At 45.2% G+C, this 11,573-nt stretch overlaps 1 protein-coding gene across 1 annotated transcript; it reads right to left on the bottom strand.

Annotated features, from left to right (window-relative positions):
- Window positions 1-2,585: 2,585 nt before the first annotated feature.
- LOC133256202 (C2 calcium-dependent domain-containing protein 4A) lies at window positions 2,586-6,701 on the bottom strand. Its single transcript, XM_061431115.1, has 2 exons — window positions 3,996-6,701; window positions 2,586-3,804 (listed from the first exon to the last, which is right to left on the bottom strand). Exons 1-2 carry the CDS (start codon window positions 4,265-4,267, stop codon window positions 2,670-2,672), a joined length of 1,407 nt encoding a protein of 468 aa, XP_061287099.1. The 5' UTR covers window positions 4,268-6,701; the 3' UTR covers window positions 2,586-2,669.
- Window positions 6,702-11,573: the final 4,872 nt, after the last annotated feature.

The following is an 11,573-nucleotide window of genomic DNA, read 5'->3' as shown; positions in this document are numbered from 1 at the left end:
AGTTTCCTTTCAAGGAGTAAGCACTCTCCTCTATTTATTTAATCTCTTCCTCTATTCATTCAACACTCAATCAATACTTGTTGAATATCTACTATATGTCAGACTCTTTTCTAGGCACTGGAAATAGAGCACTGAATAAATAAACAAATCTGTCTTTATAAAGCATGCATTCTAGTTGAAAAGAAAATAAACAAAAATTAATAAGTCTATAATATAATGTAAAGTAGTGCTAAGTGCTATGGAAAAGAATAAAGCAGTGCCAGCGACAATGATGCTTTTTAAAAATACGATGGCCAGTGGAGGATGCTCTAAGGAGGTGACATTTACATCTAAGAAAAGTGGAGGGTGTGTGAAAGAGAAGTTAAAGCTGATTCCAGGTTTCTGGTCCGAGTAAAAGAAAGAAGGATCGTGCCATTTAGTGAAATAAGGAAAATCAGGGGAGAAAGAGATTTGGGAGGAGAAAATCGAGAATTCTGATTTGGAGGTATTGATGAGTCATATGTCCATATTAAGCGGTTATTTGGATAGGTCAGATTTCTCTTGTGGATGATTCCTTCCTCAGATCTTATGGAGACTTTTCTGACCACTCTGTCCCAGAGAACACCCCACTTGCCACCTCCCCAACCCACAGGATCTCTATCACCCTCCATAATTTATTGTCTTTATGATAGTCACCGCAACTATAACAACAAAATTTGGCTTTGGTTTGGTACCCTTACAAAAATTAACTCTTGGGGGAACAGGAACTTTATCTTGTTTATAGCTTTGTCCCCTGACCTTGGTACCATTCTTATTCAGAGTAAGAACTCAACATCTAATTGTTGAAGGAAAAAACAAAGGGTAGGTCAGTCCTCTGCAGAAGTCAGGACACCTTGGCTCTTGTCTGAGCCCAGCTAGTCACTGGCTTTGGACCTGTCACTTCTGCGGTATATTATCAGTTTCAGAAGTCATTTGATTAGCTGATTTCTAAGGGCTAATTTGTCAACTTTGAAATTATGCTTAAAATCCAAGATTTTTATCTATTTATTCTAACCAAATTGGTACCTAGAACTTCATTTTGCTAATAACAATGTTGAAGTGCATTTTGATGAAGCATGAGTGCAAACTACTGTTTCTGGGGAAATTCACCACGGGGATGCTGAACAGTTCTATAACCCCACCTGGGCTGCCCTAAATCCTCAGTCTCAGGTGGCCATTCATTCTGCTAGCTTCCACTCCAGGATGGAGGAGAAACAATTAGAAAGAAAGGAGAATAAATGAAGGAGTTCATTTTATGGAACATCATTGAGCACCTGTTCACTAGTACAGTTCAAGTCTTTTCAGGGATGCTAGCATATTTCAGGTGTATTTAAGGGTTATTTGGATGTTAAGGCATATCGTCACAAAACCTGGTGAGGTGGGTAACTCCTCCTTTCACTGATTTCCAGGAGGTGAACTGACTTGTCATAGTACAGACAAGTGACAAGCACCAGACATAAGACTGAAATCTAGATCACTCTCTAACCTCCTCTTGCTCTCCATCACACCATAGATACCTATAGTCAAGGGCATACCTTCTTGGGTATAATCAGTTTCCAGTGAACTCAGGTCTATTTGTTGAATAAACAAATGAAAATAAATTGGATTAAGAAACCCTCTCTTAGAAACTTGTTTTCAAAAAACTACCAGTTTACATTTCAACTCATCTGGGAAATCCAATAGGATTAATTACTATGTACAGGGCTTTCCCAGTGGCTCAACAGTAAAGAATCTGTTTGCAAGAGACACTTGATCCCTGGGCTGGCAAGATCCCCTACAGTAGGAAATGGCAACCCATTCCAGTATTCTTTCCTGGAAAATTCTATGGACAGAGGAACCTGGTGGGCTACAGTCCATGGGGTCTCAAAGAGTCAGACAGGACTGAAATGACAGAGCACCTTACATATAGTTAGGCAGAAATAAAGCCACAAAGCAAAATATCACCTTGTTTACAGAGACAAGAATGAATTCCCTTCTGAAATAGCTTGTATTTCCCAGGGCTCCTTCTGGAGAAGGCAGAAGGGGAGGCCAGGAGTATCTACTGCCCACATACCATCCACTGGAAGTTCCTTTGCTTCCTCTCTTTGCTTTTTCCTCAGCCATTATTAAAGACTCCACTTTCAAAAAGATCCTGTTCTTTCTTCATGGGAAAGGAATTCTTTTCTCACCAAGGTATCCGTGTGACAGAAGGTTCCCACCCTGAGGTGTGTGCGCACGAATGAGAACATGAACCCGCACCACACCAAACATGGAAAGCTGCCTATGTCCATCCTGGCCTTGGGCATGATGCTGAAGGAATACCATTTTTTAAAAAACCCGTAAGTCGTTTGGTATTGCTATATTAATAAATTAGGAATGACAAAACAACGCAGATGGAGTGTCGTTGTTTTTCCTTTCGTCCAGCCACAAGCCAATCTCTTATGTTTAGAAAAAAAAAAAAAAGGCCTGGAAAAAAGGATTGAGTGTTTTGAATAGAGGAGGGAGTCATAATTTTATCCTTCCCTACCAATAAACGATGGCAAATCCGGACATCTACGAATTAAAACGGCAACAAAGCAAGAACATGATTAGAAAAATAAATAAATAACATTTATTTTGTACAATATCAGTGGCTAATCAGTGTCGGAGAGGCCCCGCGGCAGAGCGCGCCCTCAGAGGAGCAGGAGGGGGCCCAGCAGCAGTTCGCCCTGGCCCAGCAGGCGGCCCCGCTCCAGCCCGCGGCCCCGGTTCTCGGCCTTGACGCGCACGGCCAGGCGGCGCACCTCGTCCTCCGAGAGCCCGTCCAAGCACAAGTCCTGCTCCAAGACGGCCCTGCGGCTTCGCCGGACCACGGCGCCCCGCGGCTTCAGGACGAAGCTGATCCGGCAGCCGACGGGGGCGCGGGGCTCGGCGGCCCCTCCGGCCGGGCCCTCAGCACGGAGCAGACGGACACGGAGGCGCCCGCTGGCCCGATTGTATTCGGCGGCCAGGCGCAGGGCGCCCCCGGCGCGGCCCAGAGTTACGGTGCCCTCGGCCTCCAGGCGCTCGGGACGCGGGTCGCGATGCGGCGAAAGGGATGTGACTGGGGCCTGCGTCGGGGACCCGGGGCTGGCGCGGCTTTCGTCCTCGTCATCATCTTCCCCGTCCCCGCTGGAGACGGAGCGGGCGCGGGCCAGGCCTCGGCTCCTCCCGGCCCGCAATGCTCGGCGCAGCAGCCCTTCCGGGGCGCGTAGGAGGCGGCGGCAGCTGGGCGGCGGGGCGAGCGTGTCCAGGGACGGGCTGGGGCCACCGCGGGCTGCGGGGGTCGCAATGGGGGATCTCGCCCCGGGAGCGAGGGGGGCGTCTCCGCCGCCGCCCCCGTAGGTGTGGGCCCGGGGACGGGGCGCGGGCGGGAGCGCGGCGGAGCTCGGGCTCCCGAGGAAGAGTGACTCCTTGCGGCGGGTGTGCGGGCTCTCAAGCAGCGCGCAGAAGCCGTAGGCAGTGAGCGCCCGGGGCAGGTGCGGCAGCGAGAGTGCGGCCTGCGAGCGCGGGTCCCAGTCCGTACGCCCCGCGCCGTCGTCGGCTCCTCGAAGCCAAAGGTCTGGCTCAGCAGCGCACCTCCGGGGCAGCGCGGCGGCCGGGGGGGAGGACTCGGGGGCATAGGGGGTGGGCAGCCGCGGCGGGATGAAGAACTCGGGGATGCGGTTCGGGGTGAGCACATTGGAGAAGGCAGGCTCCAGAGGCGCGCTGCTCGCCGCCGAGGCGCGCAGTTTCCCGAGGAGCCGCATCCTCAGAGGCTGGGGCTGGGAGTGGCGGGAAGAAGCGCTCCTGCGGGAGGAGAGAAGCGAATGAGTTTGGGCTCCTCGGGCCTCTCGAGAGTGGCTGGACACCCATCCAGAGCCCTCGGGGTATCAGCGCGCCAACGATCCCCTGCCAGTCCCGGCGAGCTCGCTCGCGCCCACAAAGCCACCCGCCTTCCATTCATTGGTACTAATTAAACAAAGAAGCAGAAATCAGACCTTTGCCTCTTTTTCAATCCCTCTGGTTCGTAAGTTTCAAGTTGCCTTCTAGTGCCTGCTGACGCTCCAGCCTCAGCACTGTAGCCGGGACAGGGGCGCTCCCCCTTATATTGCAGCCTGAGTCCCGCCCAGCTGGCCAGGAGTCCAACCCTTGGAGGCGCCGGCCGGCTCGCCCTTCCGGCGGCCCCTTCTCGCCAGAGCTGCTGGGGCTCGCGTGGGAGCGAAGCTGTGGCGAAGGCCAGCCCCCTTCTGCTCAGCCCTGGGGCCTGCATCCGCTCTGCATGCAGGGAACCGCTCACATGGGCCTGCGAAAGTTTGCCGGTAGAGGGAGAACGCCTGGATCGGCCTGCCAGGAAGAATTGGCGGCTGAAAATGCCGGCGGCTTCTCGGAAAAGGTGAAGGATAAGGAAGCAAGAAGTTCTTTTTAGCTGGGAGCTAAATCCTGTCCCCCTCTCCTCACCCCCAACCCCACATGTGAACAACACACACTAGTAGCTTCTGTTTTACCGCCCCCATGAACCTGCAGTCTGTAGACCAGTATAGTTCCCATGGTACTCGTGTACTTACTTATGCGTCTGTCTCCCTCTGCTAAACCTTGGCCTTCTTAAAGAGTATCATTGACTGCCTCAGTCAATGCCATATATGTTGGTGGAGTGGGTGAATTAAAGTATGCAAAAATCTCTGAATGTCTACCGGCTCTATCAACTTAAATATTTGTTTGTCTTGGTTTCGGCATGTGGGATCTAGTTCCCTGATTAGGGTTGGAACCTCGGGTCGCAAGCACTGGGAATGCAATCTTAGCCACTGGATCACTAGGGAAGTCCCTGCCTATCATTTTGATTGTCACAAATAATGGGTTTTTGGCTCATGCCCTAAACATGACATGATAATTCAAAGCTGCCCTTTTCTCTCTACTCAAGCACCTAACAAAAAAATCCACGTTGCCTCTCGACCTCTACCTCCCTCCCAACCTTCATTTTCTAAGATGAGAAAACTGGAAGTCCAGTGGGACTTGATGAAATCCTGTAAAGGGTTCAACAGAACTAATTAATGGCAGAAGCTGGAACTAGCAATTTCCTGTCGGTTTGCCTTTGCACGTGACACTTCCTGTTATCTGAAATGCCCTTCTCTGCTTTTTTTTTTTTTCCTCTATAAAGAACTCCTTTTGTTTTACTTCAGCCAGACATCCACCTGTTCAGAATCCTTTACTCGACTCCTTCACTACAGTTCTCCATGTCTCCTTATTCCCTTCATGTGCATTCTAGGCACCACCACTGCTGCATTCAGCAGCCTGCTGTGGAATTTTTGGTTGACAAGTTTGTCTTCCCTACTAAACTAGGAATTTCTTGAGGGCAAGGACTGTGGTAAGACGACCAGAGAGGAATCTGCGGGACCTACTATCAGTATATGTAAAATAAAGAAAAGGGCTACTGTCTAGAACCTGGGTCAGCCTCCATCCCAGAGCAGACCTCTCTAAGGGACAAGCCTGGCTGTCTTATTCATCTCCTCCACTTTCAGTGCCAGGACATACAATGCCGGGCAAATAATAAGTGCTCAGTAAATATTTGATGAATTATATTGTGTTGTATTTAGCCTGATCCGGTCTTATGACTGTCATGTGCTTTTAACCACATCTCTCTCTGCTTTGTTCAATTTCTTTCTCACAACAAACCAATGCGGTGGACATTGCTTCTGTTTACGATAAAAGAAACTGAGGCTTATCAGTCAAATTATGAATCACAGCTCAGGTATTGTAAATCCTAGTGTTTTGCTAATTTCTTCCTTCTCTTTCCTTTCTCCTTCCATTCATCCACTCAGTTCAGTTTCATTCACTGAGTTCACTATGTGTCAGAGATTGTGTGCATGTTTTGTATTGCACTTAACATCCAGAACGTTCATTCTTAAAGCAACTTGGTCTCCTAAGTATTTTCCATTATCTTTGCTTTGGATTAAGTACCATTATTTCCAAATTTTTAAAGGTAAGGAAAGTGAATGTTTTCCATAAGTGAATAGTTAATATTTTCTTTTAAAAGTGATCACTGTTGTTCTGTTTTTTGAGAGGGCAAGTGTGAATCAATATGCAGCCAGGGAGTAGTAACCATACCTGCTGAAGTCAAACTTGCAAGCAGAAGAATTCCCAGAGGTCTCTGACTGGATCATTTCCTACTGATTCTTCAGGCCAGTCTGCAAATTCTTGGGTGAATGGCCTTCTCTAAGCATAGCACACTTGCATGATATGCCCAGGAGCCAGCTCACTTCCAATGAGACCTCAGTGAAAATGGCTTTTCCTCTCCTGAAGGTCTTTGTGACATGAACACACAGAACTTCTGTCAGCGAGTAAATCCACTAAAAGCAGGACATGAGATTTGAGAAATTATGCTACCAGTATAGCCATGTTCATGGAAAAACATAAGCACACCTATAAACACAATCTCTATATAGAGGGTTTTCTAAAACAATTAGTTTTCCATAGATTAATATTCTACAGAAGAGAACTAAGATACAGGACAATTAAATTACTTACACTGGGATACACTTCAGTCATTCATTCATCTAAACCAATAGCTATAGGCTGAGTCCAGAGTTAGAGGCCTGGTATCCTTCCTGATTCTTAAATCACAATAGTAGAAAGTGAAAACCCCCTCCCCCAGCGGAAACTCTGATAACACCATTATTTCATTATTTTGTGTCTTATGGCAGAAAGCAAAGAGGAATTAAAGAGCTTCTTGATGAAGATGAAAGAGAGTGAAAAAGCTGACTTAAAACTCAACATTCAGAATGCAAAGATCATGGCATCCAGTCCCATCGCTTCATGGCAAATAGATGGGGAAACAATGGAAACAGTGACAAACTTTATTTTCTTGGGCTCCAAAATCACTGCAGAAAACTAAAAGATGCTTACTTCTTGGAAGAAAAACTATGACCAACCTAAGCAGTATATTAAAAGAAGAGACATTACTTTGCCTGCAGAGGTCTGTATAGTCAAAGCTATCGTTTTTCCAGTGGTCATGTATGGATGTGAGAGCTGGACCAAAAAAAAGACTAAGCACCAAAGAACTGATGCCTTCAAACTGTGGTGTTGGAGAAGACTCTTGAAAGTCCCTGGGACTGCAAGGAGATCTATCCAGTCAATCCTAAAGGAAATCAATCCTGAATATTCATTGGAAGGACTGATGCTGAAGCTGAAGTTCCAATACTTTGGCCACCTCATGTGAAGAACTGACTCGTTTAGAAAAGGCCCTGATGCTGGAACGATTGAAGGCAGGAGGAGAAAGGGACGACAGAGGATGAGATGGTTGGATGGCATCACCAACTCAATGGACATGAATTTGAGCAAGCTCCAGGAAATAGTGACAGGGGAGCCTGGTGTGCTGTAATCCTTGGGGTCACAAAAAGTCAGACACAACTGAGTGACTGAACAGCAACAACAAATAAATACAAAAGGTTCACCATCATCTTTTATTCAGGCTCTGAAATTGTTAAAGAAACTATACCATTAATGATATTAATGTTTACTGAATACTCACTACATACTGGGGTCTTATTTAATCCCTAAACAACCCTCTAAAGAAGGTAGGGATTTAGAAACTGCAGCTTGTAGAGAGTAAACAATTGTCCAAAATCTCCCATCTGGTAAGAGTGGCGCTGGGACTCAAATTCAGATCACTTCAGCTCATTCCCTGTGTGCTTTAACCACTTCAGTATAGTGCCACCCTCAAAGCTGCTTTTCCTGAACCCATCTCCTCTCTAGGTAGGTAGACAAAAGGAAAAGAAAGCCTTATCCCAAGGCCTTGCATTGAAACTACACACCTTATTGATGATTGCTAAGTCATTTCAGTCGTGTCTGACTCTGTGCAACCCCATAGACAGCAGCCGTCCCTGGGATTCTCCAGGCAAGAACACTGGAGTGGGTTGCCATTTCCTTCTCCAATGCATGAAAGTGAAAAGTGAAAGGAAAGTCGCTCAGTCGTGTCCGACCCTCAGCGACCCCATGGACTGCAGCCTTCCAGGCTCCTCCATCCATGGGATTTTCCAGGCAAGAGTACTGGAGTGGGGTGCCATTGCCTTCTCTGCTTATTGATGATACCAGCACCTAAAAGATTAAAACATGCAATTGTCCTAAGTAGGAAATCACTAGTTATACCACTTGCAGACAGAATCCTTGTCTTCTTGGGAAGTATACTGATTCTCTGTATTTATACCATACCTTGGTTCCAAAATAGGATTTGCAGTGATCCACATAATAAAGACCCAGAGAATCTATTGTCAGCTAACGCCTGACATGGTGAAAATGGAAAAGACATGCAATTAGCTAAGAACCCTGAGTGACGTCACTAATTGACACTACCTATGACCCCAAAATGGGAAGAACAAGGTGTGAAAGAAGCCCCCGTGAGAAGGCTGGGGATAACTTTATTTTTTCTCAATTGAAGTATTGTTTTATAATGTTGTGTTAGTTTCAGGTGTACAGAAAAGTAATCAGATATATATATATATATATATTCTTTTTCAATTATTTTCCATTAAAAGTTATTACAAGATATTGAATATAGTTCCCTGTGCTATACAATGGATCCTCATTGTAGTATTAACTTTTCATTTCCACTCTAAGTTAGTATATTCTTTCCTGGGGTAGTTGTGTGTTTTTTCCGGTGGTGCTTGTCTTAATTACTGCTTAATCCAAGTTATGTACAGTGTCATTAATGTTATTTCCATCTCTGTAAGTCAAATAGTCTTTTAAAATTTTAACCATGTACGTACATTTACATTATGATAGTGATTATGATACCTTCATATTAAATCAAGTACTTGATATGACTTATTAAAATTGGTGAACACAGTTAATTAATGCATAGCAGCTTATACTTCCTTATGGGCTGTCTAGAAAATAAACTCTTTAGTCTTGATCCCCAGTGAAACGCTTGATCCTAGGTAGTCAGTCACTGATTTATCTGTCTTTTCTCTGCAAATAGCAACCAAATTTTTAAGTATTTCATTCTCTTTCCTATCACTACTTTAATGCTGACCAGAAGTAACATTCCTGTTGAAGACTTATTTTTGTTCTTTGTCTGGGGTTTCTAGATTCCATTCACATTTTCTTCAATTTTTCTTTTCTAGGTTTTAGAAAAAAATGCTTTTCATGTATGTAAAGACCAAAGCATAATATAGTGAACACCTCTTTACCCACCAACCAGCTTAAAAAAAAAAAAAAAAAAAAAACTATTTTGAAAACAGTTGAAGCTCCCACGGTAACACTTCTTAACCACATTCTTGTCTCTTCCCCAGATTTAAGTATTATCTTGAATTTGGGGTTGTTGTTCTCTCATTTCTCTCCCTCTCTCTCCCCCACCCCTTTATTTTGTTTGTTTATTTGGCTGTGCCAGGTGTTAGTTGCAGGCGTGCAGGAAGATCTTCGATCTGCATTGCAGCATGTGAGATATAGTTCCCCGACCAGGGATTGAACCTGGGCCCCCTGCATTGAGCGAGGCATCTTAGCCACTGGGCTGCCACAGAAGTCCCTCCCCTCCTCTTTAAATATTAGTTTTATTGCATATACACATGTAGGCTTCTCTGTTGGCTCAGTGGTAAAGAGTCTGCCTACCAATGCAGGAGACCTGAGTTCAGTCCCTGGGCTGGGAGGATACCCTGGAGAAGGAAATAGCAACCTGCTCTAGTATTCTTGCCTGGAGAATCCCATGGACAGAAGGGCCTGATGCACTATAGACCATGGGGTCAAGAAGAGTCAGAAGACTTAGAGACTAAATAATAACACATATACATATTTCTCCCTAAAAATTTTTTCCATTTTTTATAAAAATGATAATTCTAAACATTCTTCACAATTTGCTTTTTTTTTCATTCTACATTGTAAGATTCATGTACGTGCCCATGTAGAGCTCTAGTGCATTCATTCTTACTGATGTACAGCATTCCATTGTGTAAACATGCTTCATTCTCTTGCTGATGGATGCTCGGATTGTTTCCAGTTTTTCCACAGCTTGTATGAGCTCAGGTATACAGGTCTTCTCAGTCACCTGTGCAAAGATTTTCTAGAGTACATCTCTAGTGTATTTGCGCCTTCAGTTTTAATGTGAAATCACTTTCCTCACAGCAGTATATAAGATTTGCTATTGCTCCCATCCTCAACTACATGTAGTATGATCAGATGTTTTTTAATAATTTTATTTATTTTTGGCTGTGCTGGGTCTTTGTTGCTGTGTGGGCTTTTCTCTGGTTGTGGTGAGCAGGGCCTACTGTCTAGCCATGGTGCACAGGCTTCTCGTTACAGTGGCTTGTTCTGCTGTGGCTCACTGGCTCTAGGGCACTCCCGCTTCAGTATAAGTGGTGGTTCCTAAGACCTAGAGCACAGGCTTGATAGTTGTGGTGCAGGGGCTTAGTTGCTCCACGGCATATGCGATCCTCAATATATGGGACTGAACCCGCGTCCCTCCACTGACAAGTGGATTGTTTACCACTGAGCCACCAGGGACGCCTCAGATTTTAAAATATTGCTAATCTGGTGAGTGTTGTGGGCTGAATTGTGCCCTCCCAAAATTCACAATGTGACATCCTAACCTGTAGTGGCTCAGAATGTGACTATATTTAGGGACAAGATCTTTTAAAGCTGTTGTTGTTCAGTATCTCAATCGTGTCCAATTCTTTGCAAACCCATAGACTGCAGCACGCCAGGCTCCACTGTCCTTCACTATCTCCCGGAGTTCGCTCAAATTCATGTCCATTGAGTTGGCGATGCTATCTAACCATCTCATCCTCTGCTGCCCTCTTCTCCTTTTGCCTTCAATCTTGCCCAGCATCAGGGTCTTTTCCAATGAGTTGGCTCAGGTGGCCAAAGGATTGCAGGTTTAGCTTCAGCAACAGTCCTTCCAATGAATATTCAGGGTTGATTTCCTTTAAAATTGATTGGTTTGACATCCTTGTTGTCCAAGGGACTCTCAAGAATCTTCTCCTACACCACAATTTGAAAGCATCAGTTCTTTGGCACTTAGCCTTCTTTATCATCCAAAATGGCTGGTTTAAAGAGGTATTTAAGGTTAAATGAGGTCATTGCTGCTGCTAAGTCACTTCAGTCGTGTCCAACCCTGTGCGACCCCATAGATGGCAGCCCACCAGGCTCCCCCATCCCTGGGATTCTCTAGGCAAGAATACTGGAGTGGGTTGCCATTTCCTTCTCCAAAATGAGGTCATTAGAGGGGGCCATAATCTGATGTGACTGGTATCCTTATAAAAAGAGAATAGAAAAAAAAAAAAAGAAGAAGAAGAGATTAGATTAGAACAGACACGCACAGAGGGAAGACAATATGAAGATGATGGTCACTTGCAAGCCAAGGAGAGAGTCCCTTAGAAGTCAACACTGCCAACATCTGGATTTGGACTCCTAACTCCAGATCTGTGCAGAAATAAGTTTCCAGTATTTAAGACCTGTGGTCTGTAGTTCCTTGTTATGGCAGCCCTAGATACTAATATAGTGATTTTAAAATAGTAAATTATCATGTTAATTTGCATTCCTGTCATTGATAATTGAGGTGTAGCAATTTTGTGTGTAATTAATCATGCAGC

This window comes from Bos javanicus, chromosome 10 (genome assembly GCF_032452875.1).
Source record: "Bos javanicus breed banteng chromosome 10, ARS-OSU_banteng_1.0, whole genome shotgun sequence".
Lineage (NCBI taxonomy): Eukaryota > Metazoa > Chordata > Mammalia > Artiodactyla > Bovidae > Bos > Bos javanicus.
The sequence above is the reverse complement of the archived record's forward strand: the minus strand, read 5'-3'. Positions and strand labels throughout refer to the sequence as shown.

Bases quoted from the DNA above. Each gene is read 5' to 3' on its own strand.
- LOC133256202 (XM_061431115.1), bottom strand. From the start codon at position 4,267: ATGCAGGCCCCAGGGCTGAGCAGAAGGGGGCTGGCCTTCGCCACAGCT. The intron at 3,805-3,995 runs GTCTGATTTCTG...CTCCTCCCGCAG, and splicing joins GGATTGAAAAAGAGGCAAAG to GAGCGCTTCTTCCCGCCACT.